General features: G+C 58.7%; 3 protein-coding genes across 14 annotated transcripts in view; all 3 read left to right on the top strand.

Moving 5' to 3' along the window:
* The window catches only part of MYO9B (myosin IXB), an 86,367-nt gene extending 81,710 nt beyond the window's left edge, over positions 1 to 4,657 (top strand). For 5 of the 10 annotated variants that reach the window (XM_028126841.2, XM_028126837.2, XM_028126840.2 and 2 more), the window contains 5 exons: positions 9 to 140; positions 1,032 to 1,155; positions 1,972 to 2,114; positions 2,973 to 3,100; positions 3,249 to 3,366. In XM_028126841.2, coding sequence (XP_027982642.1) covers positions 9 to 140; positions 1,032 to 1,155; positions 1,972 to 2,114; positions 2,973 to 3,100; positions 3,249 to 3,268 — 547 coding nt within the window. In that variant the 3' untranslated portion in view covers positions 3,269 to 3,366. Of the gene's footprint in view, positions 1 to 8; positions 141 to 1,031; positions 1,156 to 1,971; positions 2,119 to 2,972; positions 3,201 to 3,223 lie in introns of those variants that run through there. The other 5 variants (XM_088029110.1, XM_088029095.1, XM_088029100.1 and 2 more) reach the window with 5 other exon arrangements.
* Positions 4,658 to 6,048: 1,391 nt separating this feature from the next.
* Positions 6,049 to 9,003, top strand: USE1 (unconventional SNARE in the ER 1). The gene is made up of 8 exons (XM_028126814.2): positions 6,049 to 6,218; positions 6,565 to 6,614; positions 6,785 to 6,863; positions 6,954 to 7,106; positions 7,618 to 7,630; positions 8,067 to 8,094; positions 8,387 to 8,561; positions 8,804 to 9,003. Exons 1-8 carry the CDS (start codon positions 6,051 to 6,053, stop codon positions 8,984 to 8,986), a joined length of 849 nt encoding a protein of 282 aa, XP_027982615.1. The 5' UTR covers positions 6,049 to 6,050; the 3' UTR covers positions 8,987 to 9,003.
* Positions 9,004 to 11,232: 2,229 nt separating this feature from the next.
* On the top strand, positions 11,233 to 14,099 carry OCEL1 (occludin/ELL domain containing 1). Of its 3 annotated transcripts, XM_028087250.1 has the most exons (6): positions 11,233 to 11,336; positions 11,694 to 11,870; positions 11,999 to 12,198; positions 12,419 to 12,584; positions 12,836 to 12,889; positions 13,073 to 13,481. In XM_028087250.1, the coding sequence occupies exons 1-6, from the start codon at positions 11,268 to 11,270 to the stop codon at positions 13,193 to 13,195; spliced, it is 789 nt and encodes a 262-aa protein (XP_027943051.1). In that variant the 5' UTR covers positions 11,233 to 11,267; the 3' UTR covers positions 13,196 to 13,481. The 3 variants fall into 3 exon arrangements, with proteins under 3 accessions (XP_027943051.1, XP_027943050.1, XP_027943049.1); XM_028087249.2 differs by lacking the exon at positions 13,073 to 13,481 and adding an exon at positions 13,554 to 14,099 and having other exon boundaries at positions 11,233 to 11,870; XM_028087248.1 differs by having other exon boundaries at positions 11,233 to 11,870.
* The last annotated feature ends 735 nt before the right edge of the window (positions 14,100 to 14,834 follow it).

Raw genomic sequence — 14,834 nt, 5'->3', positions numbered from 1 at the left:
CCACACAGGGTGGCCCTGCTTGAGGACGTGAACCGCATGTCTCCCAGCGCCCTGGCCATCATCTTCGCACCCTGCCTTCTGCGCTGCCCCGACAACTCGGACCCGCTGACCAGCATGAAGGACGTCCTCAAGGTCACCACGTAAGTGCTGGGCGCCAGCCCCCGCCCCGCCCCCCCGCATTACGTCTCCTCCAGCAGCTAGGGCATCCCTGCCAAGTGCTTTTGAGGCTGAAGAACGCAGAGGAAAGGAGAAACCTCTCTCCACTTGCAAGGCGAGGGGCAGACGGGGGGGCGCCCAGCATCCTGACGTCCTTGGTCTCTGGTAGCAGCAAAAAATGTCAGGAAAGCAGCAGCTGTCTGGGGGTCTCTTCTGCCCCCTGCGCCACCTTCAGAAGTTTTCAGGGTTTTTCAAATGAGCTCGGAAGTCGTCAGACGTCAGGGACTAAGAGGCACTGTTTAGGCTTCAAGCTGTAAAAATAAGAACCTGTCACTCTAGGTGGTTTCTTGTGTGGCTCTGACACACCCGCGTAGCCACGTGGTGTTGACAGATTTTCTTCCAGCCTCTTCCGGCACTTTCTTTGCTCCCTTTTTTCTTATGTGGTTGTGACGATGGAAAACCCTGAGTTGTGACTGCCTCTCTGTCAAGGCTGAGGGGCCTGCCCCCCACACTTAACTACTCACGGTGCTCCTGTGGGCCCCTAGGCTTCCGTGTGCGGCGGGGCAGTCCCCGCCCTGCAGGGGGACTGGGACGGGCTGGCTCACTTTGGTCCACGGTGCTGTGCTTCCTCCTTCAAACCGGGAGGCTTGTGGAGATGGGGCCTCAGGCTCAGAAAGGTGGAGTGAGCCTCACGAGGTCACACAGCACGCTGCCACAGAGATGGGAGCCACAGCCCACAGCTGCGTCTGTGGCCCTGCCTGGTCCCGGGCTCTCCATCTCGGCCCCTGGGCCCCAGTCTCCGGCCAGTGCCCTCTGGACGCCAGGCCCTGATGCTGGCCATCCTGCGGGCAGTCACTGGGTCACCTTCTCCACAGCTGCGTGGAGATGCTCATCAAGGAACAGATGAGGAAGTACAAGGTGAAGATGGAGGAGATCAACCAGCTGGAAGCTGCGGAGAGCATTGCCTTCCGCAGGCTCTCCCTCCTGCGACAAAACACTGTGAGCAGGCGGGGTGGCAATGGCCGGTGGGCAGGGCTTGGGGGCGGCGGGGGCCCTTGCATGCCCTTGGCCACAAGCCAAGGGCGCGTGGTTGAGGGCCAGTTCCCCCACGTTGGCTAAGTGACCACCTTCCTCGCTCAGCCTCATGCCGACTGCCCCTCGAAGGGCAGCATGGGACCTGTCATCCACTCGGTGATGGTTCAGGTCATCCTTCTGCCGCTTCTACAGGGAAAAGTCCCTACCGCAGAAGTGGCCCCACAGTGAGGGTGGGGACTGAGGGGGGCAGGTCCTGGGCTCCCACAGGAGGACACTGTCCTTGCCCCCGCAGTCCGATGTGGCTCGGTGCCCGTGACTTGTGCCCGTGTGGTGGTCATGGCCCCTGTGTGGTCACCCTCTGTTCGTCTCTTCCCCAGCCATGGCCTCTCAAACTGGGGTTTTCAGCTCCCTATGAGGGGGTCCTGGTATGTACACGTTCCGCGGGCCGCCCTGCATGTCTCCGGTGCAGTGCATGCTGGGTTCCCCTTGTGCCCGTGGTCTCATAGGATAGACTGAGCATGTCCTAACCCTTCTAGAAGTGCATGCTGGGGGAGGCCCACTGCCTGCTGACCACCTGCACTGAGGATGACTAATCAGCCAAGCACCAGCCACTCGGTCCCCACATGATCCCTGGAGCAGCCTCACTAAGCCCACCCTTCCACATCAGAACTAACCTGATCTCCCCGAGCTGTTCACAGCACCCTCTCCCCTCCCGGGAGCACGAGCCCCCCCCTCCCCCTCCCAGAGGGGCCAGCCACACCTGCCGCTTCTCTGTCGTAGAACAAGAGCCCCAAGGCCCGGGCGAGCAGTGCCAGTGGCCCGGAGGAGCTGGGGGTGCTTCCAGAAGAGGAAGTCCCCAGCGGCGACGAGGACCGTGAGAAGGAGATCCTCATTGAGCGGATCCAGTCCATCAAGGAGGAGAAGCAAGTGTCTCTGTCCCCTTTCTGCCCGCGGCTCTGCCATCCGGCCCCTAGCCCCAGGCCCCTCCGCATAGCAGACCCGGCTGTTAGAGGAGGCTGACAGGCTGGGCCCATTCCCGTCGTCCGCTACCTACCTCCTGGGGGGCTGCTATCCTCAAAGGCAGCCTAGGGCTCTGTTTAAGCCCCCGCTCGGCCCCCAGGAGCCATGGTGTCCACAGGGAAAGAAGGGGCAGCAGAGGGGTAATGCCCAAACTTGGTCTTCAAGTTGGTTTTAGCTAGTGTGACCAATTAATCTGTCACCCGGTCAAGACGTGAGTGTGTAGGGATGCCACTAACATTATGCCAGGACCGGGGGCGACTGGGTGGCTCAGTCGGTTAAGCGGCTGCCTTTGGCTCAGGGCATGATCCCAGGGTCCTGGGCCCGAGTCCCGCATGGGGCTCTCTGCTCCGTGGGGAGCCTGCCGCTCCCTCTGCCTGTGGTCTCTCTGTCAAATTTTTTTAAAAAAATTATACCAGGAGGACAGGTGTGATCTGGGCCACTTGGCCTCCGTCGTCTTAGGAACAGGGTAGAGCACTCGGGCAGAGGGACCAACACTTGCAAAGGCCCTGAGGCAGGAGCCTGCCACTAGCTCAGTATAGGGCCAGGTGGATGGCTTCCCTCAGCAGCCTGACACCATCCTCCCCGGAGTGTCTCTGGGCCAGGTGTGATTCGGGGATGGGTGCTGGGGGTGCTGAGGGCAGGGACTCCCATCCAGGACCAGGAAGGCCTGTTCTGTACCCTGCTGGCCTGGCACTCTTGTTGGGTGGTCTTTTACCTTGGGAACAGCCTTGGACACCACAACCCCCTCCCCCCGCCCCCAGGGAGGACATCACCTACCGGCTGCCGGAGCTGGACCCTCGGGGCTCCGACGAGGAAAACCTGGACTCAGAAACGTCGGCCAGCACTGAGAGCCTGTTGGAAGAGCGGGCCGGGCGGGGGGCCTCAGAAGGTCAGTATTAAGGCAGCGTCTGCTTTTCTCCTTCCCGTGTCCTCCACCACCGGCAGGCCCTGGGGCAAGGGTCCATCTACTGGCCCCGAAGCTGCAGTAACCCTGCCGTCTGTCTCTCAAAAGGGCCCCCCGCGCCTGTTCTCCCCAGCCCCGGCGCGCCCACCCTGAGCCCCCTCCCCGTGGCAGCCGCCCCTCCACGACGAAGGCCGTCGTCCTTCGTGACGGTCAGAGTGAAGACCCCCCGGCGGACCCCCATCATGCCCACAGCCAACATCAAGCTCCCGCCCGGCCTGCCCTCCCACCTCCCCGGCCGGGCACCGGGTGCCCTGGAGGCCGCTGCCCCAGTGAGGCGCCGAGAGCCACCTGCCCGCCGCCCGGACCAGGTACACTCTGTGTATGTCACACCCAGTGCTCACCTGCCCGTGCAGGGCACGCAGGAGCCCCTGGACGAGGGCGGCCGGCCTCCGGGGGCCAAGCGGAGGTACTCCGACCCCCCGACCTACTGCCTGCCCCCCACCTCGGGCCAGGCCAATGGCTGAGGGCTGCAGTGCCGAGTCCCCACGAGTCTGAGGACCAGCCCGTGCCAGAGCTGGGCACTGAGCTGCAGAGCCAGCATTTGGCTGAGAAGGATCCCGAATGAAAAGCTCCAAGACAATGTGAGGTGGGCACCAGCCCCAAGTGCAGAGTCCAAGCAGGGAGAGGCCAGCCAAGGCCCGGCCGCCCTTGCTGAGCCCCCACACCACGTAGATGCGCCCACCCAGAGCACCAAATCATGGTGGGCGGCCTGGCATCTCGCATCTCCCACCTCCCTTTTTGTTTTATATGGTAACTGTTTCTTTGTGCGTGGTTTACATAACTTTAAACTGTAACAGCCTTAACGAGAGACCAAATTGTTTTTTATACGTGTATGTATAAACTTTTATATTAACGCCCTGCATCTCCCTTATAACCCGGACTTGAGTCTTCAGAGCAAAGCCTGCACGGCCACCGCATGTCAGGGGCTCAGACCCACAATGAGGACGGCCTGGGGCCCACAGTCTGAGGACCGGGGCCTTGCACACGGGATTTGGACCCTTGGGGCCCCCGACTGCCCCAGATGTGTCTCGGACGCATACTCTGGCCCAGTTGGCCTGCATCTGAAGGAATGTTGGAGCCTCTCTGGGAATCAAGGCTGGTGGCTGGAGTCAGGGCACAAGGTGGTCGGCAGCCTCCACCTGCAGCACCACAGACCTCACATCCCAGGGAGACTTGAATGTGGCCATCACTCTTCTGTCCGCCATGCCCCAGACTCGGGAGGCCAGAGGAGGCCACCCTCAGCATACTGCCCGCTCCGTGTGGCCAACAGGAGCCAAGACTCAGGACCACTCACAGGCAGGGAGGGCAAGGCCTGGGGTTGGACATTCCTGCTGGTCGACAGTGACAGCTTGGGGATGTCTGGAGTTGGGCTACCCCTCTCTCAGGCTTGGCTCACTCCTCAGACACACGGCCACAGGTCTGGGACGGGAGGTGCCCCAGGTGCCCCACAAGCCGTGCAAAATAAAAAGTGCCTGAAAGGTGTTTGCTTGCAGTTCCTGCTCACGCTGGGTTTGGAGTTCATTGGAGAAGCAGGGGGCTAGCAGGTGGGGGTCCACCCTGTGGCCTCAGCCAAGACGGGTGCAGAGCGAGGGGCTGTGCCCCTTGTCTGGGAGGACCCGCCCTGATCCTCCAGCCAATTGTTGTTGGAATTTCACATGTGCTTCTCACACTAGAGTGGTGCACTTTCTGGAGGTGCTTGTTTATTGATCTGGAAATGGGGAGGGGGTTGCCAAAGAGCCTGTTGTCCTGGAAGCTGCCTTCCATTGCCCTGTTTTAGCACCCAGCCTCTCCCCGAGGAGGGCTTAAATACCAGCTACAAGGCCGTCTCCCTCTGAGAGGATCAGTCCCTGGTGGGCCCAACGGAACCGGAAGCCACCCCCCCCCACTATCCTCTCTCAGCCCAGCTCCCAGGCTGCAACCAGATGGGCAGCTGTGGGAACCTGCTGGCAGGCGGGGCCCATGGGGCCGGGGTGGGGGGAGCAGTGAAGAACCCTAGTCCAGACGGCACATGAGGGAGTTGGGAGGCTTGTCTGAGGCCACACGTTTGGGATGGGGTAGGGCTGGGATTCAGAGCCTGCCCCATCTGCCTCCAGTGGCCCCCTTCATCCACCCTGGGTTTAGTCTCCTACATAGTATTTTGCGAGGACACCAGGCCCACGTGTGACCGGGACACAGGTGACGTGAGGGGTGGGAAGATGGATGAGTGCCGCAAGCCAGGCTCCAGTCCCTCTGAAGCTCCAATTCTTAACCCTGTCCTCCGCAGGCCTAGGGGTGGGGGGAGGTCGCAGGATGGGCCTTGACTGGGGCTCTCTCCATGGGAGTCTGGGCGTTAGGGGTGACCCTGCCCCACCTCTCACCCCCAGAGCTAGCTAATATCCCCCCCCCCCCGCCCAGGCAGGCTTTGTCACACCACCCCTTTTCCAAAGGAGGAACCAGGCCCGAAAAGTTAAACTTCCTCAAGGCCACTGCGGGGGGTGGAGTCAGAATCAGACCCGGAAGCTCATAACCACAAACTTCGGTGGGCCCCTAAGCCTTGGATACCTTAGTCCCAGGCCCGTACCCTGGGAAGAACCGGGGAAGGCTGCCTGCATACGCAAGAGCTCAGCGTGGGAAGAACCCAAACAGAAGTGGGCGTGGGGGCGGAATTTTGAGCAGGAGATAAGGAATAAGCAGAGGACGTACTGCACATGGGACTGACATCGAAGGACCGGTCCTTTTAACCTTTCCGGAAGGGTTAAGACGCTTGAGAAGGGAAAACGCGATTTAGCCCTGAGTAAACACAGACAGGAAAATGCCTCTCCTTGAAACAATACATTAGTTCCGCCCCAAAGACGCAACCGCCAACGAGTGGTGGACGCGCCCGGAAGAAGCCCAAATGAGAGCACTTCCGCCCTTCTCCAAGATGGCGCCGGCGGAAGGGGCAGCGTACCGCCGAAGGGTGATGGCAGCGTCGAGGCTGGAGCTGAACCTGGTGCGGTTGCTGTGCCGCTGCGAGGCGATGGCAGCGGAGAAGCGGGACCCGGACGAGTGGCGTCTGGAGAAGGTGAAGGAAATCTTTACTGTCAAGCAGAGCCCGACGCCCGGACGGCGGCCCCCGCAGCTAGCGGCCACCGGGCCCTACGCCCCAGTCCCCACAGCCGCCCTGACCACGCCCCTTCCGGCCGGCTCCGCCACGTCCACCTGTAGCTCCCGCCCCATTCCCTATAGGTCAGCTAGCCCCGCCTCCCTGACACGTGGCTCCTCCCCTTTCGGCCCAGCCCGCGTCTTGGCCCCGCCCCCTTAGTGGCCCTCCCGCCCCCAGCCCTCACCCCCACCCCCACTTTGAGCAGGACAGGGAGGAGTGGGAGGGTGTGGCAGACCAGGTTTACACCCCCACTTTTCCTCCCCAGTACGTGGGAGCCCTCGAGGACATGCTGCAGGCCCTAAAAGCCCAGGCAAGGTGAGTGCAGGCGGCCACAGGGCTTCAAATCTGGAATGGGAGTCGGGGGCCAGGGCCGGTCCCTGTTGGGGAATCCCTGGGTTCCAGACCGCTGCTGAGACCCCTCCCGAGACCCCTCCCGGAACTGGGGACAGTGGGCAGGTTTTCTTTTTCCTCTTCTCGCCTTCCAGCAAACCAGCCTCCGAGGTGATCAATGAATATTCCCGCAAGGTCGATTTCCTGAAGGGGATGCTGCAGGCAGAGAAGCTGGTGAGCCGGCCTGCTCTACTTCCTCAGCCCTCATCACGCTCACCTGCCCAGGACCTGCCCCTCTGGTGACCCCTTTTCCCTCTTCGGCAGACCTCCGCCTCCGAGAAGGCCCTAGCCAACCAGTTTCTGGCCCCTGGCCGTGTACCAACCACAGCCAGGGAGCGGGTGCCTGCCACCAAGACGGTGCATCTGCAGTCGCGGGCTCGGTACACCAGCGAAATGAGGAGTGAGCTGCTAGGCACGGTAGGGCTTCCTCCCTGGTCCTTGGGAACCCTTTGGTCAGGGACAGTTTCGTGCCTGGGTATGGCCAGAACAAATGCTGGCGGGTGCAGGGACCCAAGGGGACCCAACAGCCTCTGACCTGGGCCATCAGTCGGCTTCCCAACAGAAAGGCGGAGCCAGGACTTTGCTAGACGTATAGGAGTTTGGTCCAAGGCAAAAATGGTACTTATCTAGTTAAGGCCCAGAGCGACAGATAGATGGTTTGCCACAGACAGATGACTGTTGTCTCATCTTGCCACAAATGGACAAGTTTTTCCATCTGTAAAATGGGACGGCAAGTGTGTTTTTGAACATTTTATGTGGATCAGGTAAACCCTTCGAAAAACGAAGAAACTGAGGCCCAGAGGTCATGGGACTTGCCCTAGTCCCTGAATGAGTGTGTGTGGGGGGGGATTCTGAGAGCAGAAAGGACAGTTTGGGGGGGGTAGGCAGGACAGATAGGTGACTTCATGCATCTCTCTTTTTCCCACAGGACTCTGCTGGAGGTGAGTCGCCCTGAATGAAACAGGACTTGAGGCTTAACTGTCGAGCTGCCTCACATCCTTTACCTGGCTCCCCCAGGGTGTTCCACAGCCCAGGGAGCATAGCCCCAGGGGTGTCACCTAGTTATGCCTGATGGGGGTGCCACAGAGGAGCTGGCTCCCAGAGGAAATAAAGCTGGAAACTCCCAGGCCACGGGGCCAGGTTTAGGCCAGCAGAAGGGACGTGGGGCCTCGGGGAGCCCAGATAGGGGTTAGGAAAACTTCTTAAAAGAGAGGGCTTTTGAGTTAGGGCTTTGAAGCATGATCAGGAGCTCACTGGGCAGCCAGCTAGATAGGCAATGACATTATGAATAGCAGACACATCATAGGCAATGATCAGGAAGCCGGAAAACAGGAAACCAATCCTTTCCTTCTTCCTGCTTGGCTTTTTCGCTTCCAGAGCCCCAGCTGGATGTGAGGAAGAGAACGTGAGTGTCTTCAGCCCTTGGGTGGCCCTGGGGGGTGAGGAGGGCGGGCGGTTGAACGAACCTTGGGCCACTGAAGCACCAAACCACGAGGGCCTCCACAAGCATCTAAAGCACTGATCAGAAGCCACTTCTGGGGATGCTCTTCCTAAAAGCCAAAGTAAAAAAGGGGAAACGGAGCACCAAGCAGGGCAGTGGCTGGAGCCATAACCTCTGGGTTCCTTGGGAACATGTTGCTTTCTTCCGCTCCCCGGCCCCATCTCATGCCTACTTGTCCACCCATGTATGAGGTCAGCGGGGTGACAGGGCCCAGACCGGGGGATGAGAAACAGTCGGCAGCCGAGCTGGACCTCGTCCTGCAGCGACATCAGAACCTCCAGGAGAAGCTCGCGGAGGAGATGCTAGGCCTGGCCCGGAGCCTCAAGACGAACACACTGGCCGCCCAGAGCGTCATTAAGAAGGACAACCAGGTGTGAGGACTGTGGGAACTTTCCAACCTCTGCCCTGGGACATCAGAGAAGGCTTCCCAGCAGAAGGGCATTGTGGCCAGGGCTTTGTTGGACAATAGAAGTTTGATAGTAGGCACAAACGGAACTCCCAAGAGAGGGGACAGTATCAGCAAAGACCTAGAGGAGCAGACTTGCCCCCAGGTGGCGGGGAGAGGCCACACTTGGCCGCAGCCGGGTTGACACTCTCCCTACCTCACCCACAGACCCTGTCACACTCCCTCAAGATGGCTGACCAGAACCTGGAGAAGCTGAAGACAGAATCCGAGCGGCTGGAGCAGCACACACAGAAGTCAGTCAACTGGCTGCTCTGGGCCATGCTTATCATCGTCTGCTTCATCTTCATCAGCATGATCCTCTTCATCCGCATCATGCCCAAACTCAAATAAAGACCTGTCTTGGCCCACCCTGTCTGCCCTCTGTCTGCCCTCCACCCATGTCCAGGGCTGCCCTTTGGGCTGGGCAACAATATGGGAGGGTCTTTGGAGGTTCCTGAGAGCCACAGAAAGTGCATGAGCAGGAGAGGAAGGTCAGTCTGGGAGGGGTGGTGACCCAGTGAACTCCCCCTTCGGTTCCCCCCTGGTACCCACCCCATACCGGAAAAGGCCAGGCCACAAGAAGCCGCAGGAGCCCCCAGGCTGGAAGAGGCAGAGCCAAACACGGTGCCTTCAGCCCTGTGCGGTTGGGGTGAGGCTGGAGGGTGGGGGAGAAATGGGGCTATATCTGGAGGTCAGCCTGGAGGAGGGAGCATCAGGGCTGAGCCTTCCTTGAGACTGAAGATGATAGTTCAGAGATAGCACTTAGTCCAGCCACAACCTGAGCTCTCCGGAAACTAGAGGCTTCACCAAGTCATTCAACAAACACATGAGGGTTTGTGGAAACTCTGCCCTGCCAAGGTCACAGCCTGATCATTTCAGATGAGAACTGGGGGGGGGGGGGGGGGGGCACTACTCCCTCCTGAGTAGGGACCCTGGAAGGGGTTATAGAGTGGGAGTCCCAGGAGAACCATTGGTCCTGGGCTCTGCTCTCACCCCAGACGTTGAAGGCAAAGCCTGTGAAGGGGGTGATCAAGGGAGCTCAGTGAGGGAGGCTGTGGGCAAGTGACAGGTGCACAAGGGTGTTTGTCCCAGACCCATGGGAGTGTAGTGGGCACTATGGGGACAGGCATGGAAGTGCCCTAATGGACCCCCATCAACATAGGTGTAAAAACACCAAGTAAAGCTTTTTATAAGCTCTAATGGCAACTTTTTAAAAAATACATCTTGAGGGGCACCTGGCTGGCTCAGTCAGTAGAGCACGCAACTTTTTTTTTTTTTTAAGATTTTATTTATTTATTTGACAGAGACACAGTGACAGAGGGAACACAAGCAGGGGCAGTGGGAGAGGGAGAAGCAGGCCTCCTGCCAAGCGGGGGGGGCCCACGCGGGACTTGATCCCAGGACCCCGGGATCATGACCTGAGCCCAAGGCAGACGCTTAATGACTGAGCCACCCAGGCGCCCCAAGCATGCAACTCTTAATCTCAGGGTTGTAAATTCAAGCCCCACTTTGGGTGTAGAGATTACTTAAAATCTTTGAAGGAAAAAAAAAGTAGATCTTAAGAAGGTTCACGCCTAAGATGCAGAGATGCTTCAATAGGAGTTTGTTAATAGCCACATTAATGCATCAGGAAACGCAATCATAGGGTGAAATGGTACATTGTACTGTTCAGTATCCATTGCTCAACGTCTCAATAAAAAATTAGCAAAGATAGATATTTTCCTCATTTAACTGCAAAATCTCAAGCCAAGGAGCATTGAATTTAATGAGCAAATACTGGCAATTCTGCCATCAAAGAGGGAGGTGGAGGGGAATGTCCACAGTCCACCCAACTCCCCCGAAGATTTAACATTGTCTGGAAGTGCTGGTCAATTCAACTAAACAGGAAAGAAGAGATTCGACTGAGAAATGAGAAAAAAGGGCAAAGTTATTTGCAGATGATATGACTAGAAAAACCAAAATTAACTAAAAAAAAAGCGATTTCAACCAGAGAATCCAGTAAAACAGCAAGGGATTTAATTTAGTTTCCTACATGGGGGGGGGGGGGGAAAGCCTGCAAAATGTATTGGACGATCTCACCTATAATAGTAAAAGAAGATACACTACTTGTTTAAACTACATCCTTGGTATACAAAGAGCTCCCAAAAATCAACAAGAAAAAAAATGTGCAGTTAAAGAAAGACCAATCATTTCTGAACTTTTTCTCTCACCAGGTTAGTCAAGACTTAAAACTTTTAAGATACACTTCTGGGAAACCGTGATAGCACTGGAGTTACAGAAGTTGTGGGGAAACCAGTATTTCTCACACTGCTGCTCAGAGTATAATAATCTAGTGATTAAAGAAATATTTTTAAAATTTAATTGCTGAGTAAATAAATAAATACAAGTTTGCCACAACCACCGGTTTTTCAGGCCAAAAAACCCCGAGGGTCAGAGAAGGTGAGTCACCAGCTCCAAACACCCAAAATACACGTCCAGTCTCTGTTGGACTTGAACCTGCTGCGCTTCAAAAGTGGACCCACTTCCCTTAACGCTGGATCCCGCCCCCTCACCGCCAACCCCGCCCAATCTCTCTAGGCCCCGCCCCGCCCTGTGGAGCGACCCCGCCAGTTGGAGCCAGCCTTTGAGGTTAATGCACAACCCAGACTCAGGCGCCTCTCCGGCAGCGGACCCAGGCTCGGAGACCCGGACGCTGGGACAGGTAGCCCCGGACCGGAGCGGTCCGTGCGGCCCGCAACTGGGGCAGAGGTCCCGGGGGACTTCTCGGGGGCGGTGTCCGTGGGCTTCACGCGCCGTAGCAGGCGAGGCTGCAGCAGCGCGGGGGTTAACTGGAGGCGGGCCCACCCAGGTTACGCGGTGGCGTCACGGGCGTCGCGCCTTTCCGGGTTACGCAGCCAGGGGCGGGCTGCTCTGGGAGCCAATGGAGTGCGTCTATGCAAATAGCTGCGGAGCTAGCGCCCTCGCCCGTCGGTGGAGAGTTGGCCGCTCCGGGCTCCGCCTCCTGGTGGGCCCTCCGGGCTTCCCCGCCTCCCGGCGCACCTTTCTCTGGTGCCCACAGGCGGCCCGCCGACCGCCCCCGCCAGGCGGGGACCACGGCGCCCCCCGCAGGACCCGCCCGCCGCCCCGGGGACGCCCGAGCGGCGCCTCCCTGAGGCCGATGCCCACCCGGGAGTCCTCAAAGACCCGCGGCTACCGGGGGGACCTGCAGACCCGCCCGCCCGGCCCTGGGCCCCCGGTGAGTCCGAACGGGAGGAGGGTCCCCAGGCCGAGCCTAGGCAAAAGATCATTCCGCCCAGTTCGAGGGATCCTGCCTTCCCCATAACCCTGGTTAACTCCAAACCATGATTCCTGCGGCTCCCGCAGCGGTTGGTGCCTCCAGGCCCGGAAACCAGCGCCCCCCGCGCTCTGTGCGAGCGTCAACCAGGAGCGCACAGGGCAAGGCCCAAGAAGATTGTATTTGAGGATGAGCTGCCATCCCGGGCCCTCTTGAGCACCAGGAAGCCTATTGAAGCCATCCCCAGGGGGCATATGCCAAGGGCCCACCCAGTGCCCGACTATGAGCTGTGAGTGACCCCCCCCACGTTGTTCCTGATGCCTGGGAACAGGGAAGGGGCACTGAGGACGGGGCTTTGACAAATGAATAGGAGTTTACTAAATAGTAAAACGAGAAAAGGGGCTTTTGGGGCAGGGAGTCTCACATGGGCAAAGAAGAACAAATTAAACTGATTGGGGGAAAGGGACGAGTTCTTTCCATTCACACTCTGCTCCACTTTAACCCCGCAGTAAGTACCCACAAGTGAGCAGTGAGAGGGAACGGAGCGGCTATGCTGCAGTGTTCCAGGACCAGTACACAGAGTTCGTGGAGCTCCAGCAGGAGGTGGGCTCTGCACTGGCAAAGCTCCAGCAGCTGGAGACCTTGCTGACCTCACTGCCCAGGCCGCGAAGCCAGGTCAGCCCCAGCAGAAACCCCTGCCCCACAGCCCTTCCAGGTAGTGGACCCTGGCCTCTGGGACCCCCCTCTGAGTCCAGGTCTCTGGGCCCCTTCCTCCTCTCGGCTGGGTGGGCATCACAACCTAGGGGTCAAGGTCAGCCCTTGAAGTCCTCACGAGATAGGTCACTTTGTCTATCTGAGCTTCAGTTTCCCCATGCCTCCTTGGGTTCAGCATCCTCTGAGCCCCCCACACCCTTCTCCACTTGCAGAAGGAAGCCCAAGTTGCCGCCCGTGTCTGGAGGGAATTTGAGAAGAAGCAGACGGTGAGTCATGTCCCCTGAGTCCCACCGGCTGGCCTTTGCACCCCTGACCCTCCCATGAGGCTCAGTGTGCCCAGTTCCATGGAAAGAAAACTGAGGCCCAGAGAGAAAGGGGCAAAGGGTTGAGCCGCGGAGGGCCAAAGACCAGAGTACCACAAGGACTTTCCTGGGTCTTGCCCTGCCCAGGACCCCAGCTTCCTGGACAAGCAGGCTCGCTGCCACTACCTGAAGGGCAAACTGAGGCACCTCAAGATGCAGATCCAGAAGTTCGATGAGCAAGGAGATTTCGAGGGCTCTGTGTACTTCTGAGTGCCCCGGCAGACAGGCAGAGGGACCCATTGAGGTGGCGGTCCCACCTGCCCTCGCCTCTCCTCCTACCTCCCGGCTTTAGCTCCTGCTTTTACACCCTCCTGGGGTAGTTTTGGCGAATGCCTCAGCCTCTGAGACCCAGCCCTGAGGGTGCCTTCCTCCTCCGGGAAGCCGTCCCAGAACTTCCTCAGGGACCACCGGCTCTGAGCCCAGATCTCAGTCCATCCCCTAGAAGCAGGTCTTGCCTAAGTCTCTATCTCAGTGTAATAAACGTCTATGAAATGCCTACTTTGTACAGCTGCTTAACGCTCCTGAGCTCACTCAGCTGTCACCGAAAACTTGTTCTTCCATTTTCCAGAGTTAAAAATCGAGGTTCCGGGAAAGGGACTTACCCAAGCAGGGTGTGAACTCGTCTGTCCAGAGGGTTCCCTCTCCACCCAGAGCCTCACGTGGCCGCCTGGTGGGAAGCTGAGGGGCTGACATCCAGCATTACTGCTCAGCCAGGCTTGGGCTGGGGGAGCTCCAGGAGCCAAAAATTTTCAGTAACTGGGGCACCTGAGTGGCTTAGTTGGTTGAGCATCGTCGGATTTCAGCACAGGTCGTGGTCTCAGGGGTCATGTGATCGAGCCCTGCGTCGGGCACCGGGCTCAGTGGGGAGTCTGCTGCTCCCTCTGCCCCTCTCCCTGCTCTCTCTCCCTTTCTCTAAAATAAATAAGGGCGCCTGGGTGGCTCAGTCGGTTAAGTATCTGCCTTCGGCTCAGGTCATGATCCCAGGGTCCTGGGATCGAGCCCCAGGTTGGGCTCCCTGCTCGGTGGGGAGCCTGCTTCTCCCTCTCCCCAGTCATCTCTCTGTTGCTATCTCCGACTCTCCCAAATAAATAAATAAAATCTTTAAAAAATAAAATACTTAAATCTTTTTAAAAAAATTTCCAGTAACAGAGGCAGGGCTGGCAGAGGACCCTCCTCAGTCTTGGTTAACGGGCATCCTACAATATTCATGTGGCAGAATGCCGGGGACCTGGAGTCCCTGATGCCAACCCAGATGCGTGAGCCCTTAAAACTCTCCACCTCTCCCAGGGCACTGCAGGCCCAGCATCGATTGATGCCAGGCAGAGTATGAGCGCAGCTTGTGCCTGGCTCTGGGGGAGAGTCCCATGGTGCCCACCCCATGCCAGGCCCGAGGGAGGGAGGGGCGCCTGGGGGGCTCAGTTGTTAAGCGTCTGCCTTCGGCTCAGGCCATGGTCCCGGGGTCCTGGGATCGAGCCCCGCATCGGGCTCCCTGCTCCGCGGGAGGCCTGCTTCTCCCTCCCCCGCTCCCCCTGCTTGTGTTCCCTCTCTTGCTGTGTCTCTCTCTGTCAAATAAATAATAAAATCTTTAAAAAAAAGATTTTATTTATTTGAAAGAGTGTGAGAGAGAACATGGGGGGAGGGGCAGAGGGAGAGAGAGAGGGAAGCAGACTCCTTGCGGAGCGCAGAGCCCGATGTGGGGCTCGATCCCAGGACCCCGGGACCATGGCCTGAGCCGAAGGCAGCCACTTAACTGTCTGAGCCCCCCAGGCGCCCCCGTCTGACTTTGCCTCCCAGGGGAGCCCCAGGGGATGGGGACCGTCAGAGAGGCATACTGCAGGCAGGGAAAGCA

This window comes from Eumetopias jubatus, unplaced genomic scaffold (assembly GCF_037043125.1).
Source record: "Eumetopias jubatus isolate StellerSeaLion01/CBP00866 unplaced genomic scaffold, mEumJub1_p1.0 scaffold_1, whole genome shotgun sequence".
In the NCBI taxonomy this organism is placed as follows: Eukaryota; Metazoa; Chordata; class Mammalia; order Carnivora; family Otariidae; genus Eumetopias; species Eumetopias jubatus.
The sequence above is the reverse complement of the archived record's forward strand: the minus strand, read 5'-3'. Positions and strand labels throughout refer to the sequence as shown.

Coding starts and splice junctions, on each gene's coding strand:
- OCEL1 (XM_028087248.1), top strand. CDS start 11,268: ATGCACAACCCAGACTCAGGCGCCTCTCCGGCAGCGGACCCAGGCTCG. Junction 11,871..11,998: donor CGCCCGGCCCTGGGCCCCCG/GTGAGTCCGAAC, acceptor CGGCTCCCGCAG/CGGTTGGTGCCTCCAGGCCC. Junction 12,199..12,418: donor CCAGTGCCCGACTATGAGCT/GTGAGTGACCCC, acceptor TTAACCCCGCAG/TAAGTACCCACAAGTGAGCA.
- USE1 (XM_028126814.2), top strand. CDS start 6,051: ATGAGAGCACTTCCGCCCTTCTCCAAGATGGCGCCGGCGGAAGGGGCA. Junction 6,615..6,784: donor GCCCTAAAAGCCCAGGCAAG/GTGAGTGCAGGC, acceptor CTCGCCTTCCAG/CAAACCAGCCTCCGAGGTGA. Junction 8,095..8,386: donor CTGGATGTGAGGAAGAGAAC/GTGAGTGTCTTC, acceptor GTATGAGGTCAG/CGGGGTGACAGGGCCCAGAC.